The sequence below is a fragment of the Macrobrachium nipponense genome, chromosome 35, assembly GCF_015104395.2.
Source record: "Macrobrachium nipponense isolate FS-2020 chromosome 35, ASM1510439v2, whole genome shotgun sequence".
Classification (NCBI taxonomy): Eukaryota; Metazoa; Arthropoda; class Malacostraca; order Decapoda; family Palaemonidae; genus Macrobrachium; species Macrobrachium nipponense.
The window spans coordinates 65,391,926-65,393,770 of record NC_061096.1 but is presented as its reverse complement, the minus strand read 5'-3'; the positions used below and the strand labels follow the sequence as shown (position 1 = coordinate 65,393,770).

Below are 1,845 nucleotides of genomic sequence, written 5' to 3'. Positions count from 1 at the left end.
AGTTTATCAATACCTAAAAAGTAGTTGATGGTTATAGCTGAGATTAAAGATGAGAGGAGAGAGAGAGAGAGAGAGATGAGAGAGAGAGCAGAGGAGAGAGAGGGGGCTTTGTTAAAAAAAATCTAATACCAAAAAGGGGTGATAGTTATAACTGCAGAATAGAGAGAGAGAGAGAGAGAGAGAGAGAGAGGCTTAATCTAATACCTAAAAGTGTTGATAGTTATAAGCTGAGAATTAGAGATGAGAGAGAGAGAGAGAGAGAGAGAGAGATCGCACAAGGTTTCGTTACGACTCCATGTTAATGACTCGGAGGCCCCCGGAAGTAGGAGCGAGACGCCACACACCGAGGCAGAGAGCATCTGCAGCAACCTTGCACACCAACAAATGTAAAAGGTCCCCGAAGATGTTGACACACTCCCGGTCAACCCAGCTATTAGTCAGCCCAAAACTTCTGGAAAAAAAAAAAAAAAAAAGGTTTTTTTAACCTTCCTACTCGGTCGCCCTGAGCATCCTAACTTCGTTCTCCTCCAAATGCAGTTGAAGGATGCAAAGTTAGTGTGTTTTTCAGCGTCTTGGGGAGCATCCTAAACCGCGGAAGATAAAGAGGTTTAACTGCAAATATCTAAGATGTGGTTCTGCAAATTGCGTGATGAAAATACGAGGATATTTGAGGAACTAATTGCCCATTACATTAACATTCATACTGTAACTGCTGAATCATCTTTGACCACCTTACACAGAGAAACTCCAAAACGGAAGGGTCATCGCAGCACGTCAAATCCTGTAGGCTTATGTCGCAGTTCACCATTGCCTTGAATATGCTGTAACGCTTGTTAATTTCCAATACCTCATTCACGCCATTTATCCATCTCTGTGGCCATCCTCTCCTCCCTTTCCTCTTTAGTTATCAAGTTGCCAGAAATATACTACACATAAATATCTATTTCTTTCATGGGATCCCGTAACCTTTGATCATTATGCTAAATATTTTATGTAAATGAGAATCTATTCTTCATTTTTATCCCTACTTGTTACCATTGCCGTTCATGTTGTATTCCCCCCATCCCGCCCCCCGGCCGCTTCTCTACTATTTTCTTCGTTTGATTATAAAAAAAAATTGATATGGATGTCTGCTTTGGCCTCACACGGAACACCGGGTAGTTCTTGATTAGCAATATTATAGTGACAGATCGTCCAGGTATACTGTAGGAAACCTGACATTTACCCTGACTTTATGGTTCCATATGTACCAACGGTAATCTAATATCGACCTTACAACAACAAGGCAAGTAGCCGTTACTTCCCTTTTTCACTTCCCATTTCATTTGGTAATATGATTTCACCTAAAGTATTAATTAATTTACCATAAAACCTTTGCGAGGATTTAGCTTTAGCTCTTTAATTCAATAGTAGATCAGTTATTTTCTTTTAAATCTTAAAAATAAAGTTTTGGAAATCTTCACTAAATCTATACGACAAAACCACTTAGATTCTCTCTCATTTGTCCGATTTATTTAAACATATTATAGATCGTCAGTCTAAGTGCTCTAACACACATCAAGTTAAGCTTTAACGACGATTCTCTCATTCCAATCTTCCTTACTTGACGAGATCTTGCGTAAGCTGATTCATATTTCAGTTTTCAGCGTAATATTTCCCCCTAAAGTGAAGGCACTTCACATATATAGATTGCTTGTATGGTGCTTTTACGTTGCATGGAACCAGTATGGTTATTCAGCAACAGGACCAACGGCTTTGACGTGACTTCGAACCACGTCGAGAGCGAACTTCTATCACCAGACAAAATACACACTCTCTCCTTCCTCAATGGAATGGCCGAGAATC

The 1,845-nt window shown here is 39.8% G+C and overlaps 1 protein-coding gene across 1 annotated transcript in view; it reads left to right on the top strand.

The window, feature by feature from the left end:
* The first annotated feature begins 295 nt into the window (after positions 1–295).
* The window catches only part of LOC135208384 (ionotropic receptor 25a-like), a 17,772-nt gene continuing 16,222 nt past the window's right edge, over positions 296–1,845 (top strand). Inside the window, exon 1 of the mRNA XM_064240484.1 lies at positions 296–436. Coding sequence (XP_064096554.1) covers positions 296–436 — 141 coding nt within the window. The remainder of the gene's footprint in view (positions 437–1,845) is intronic.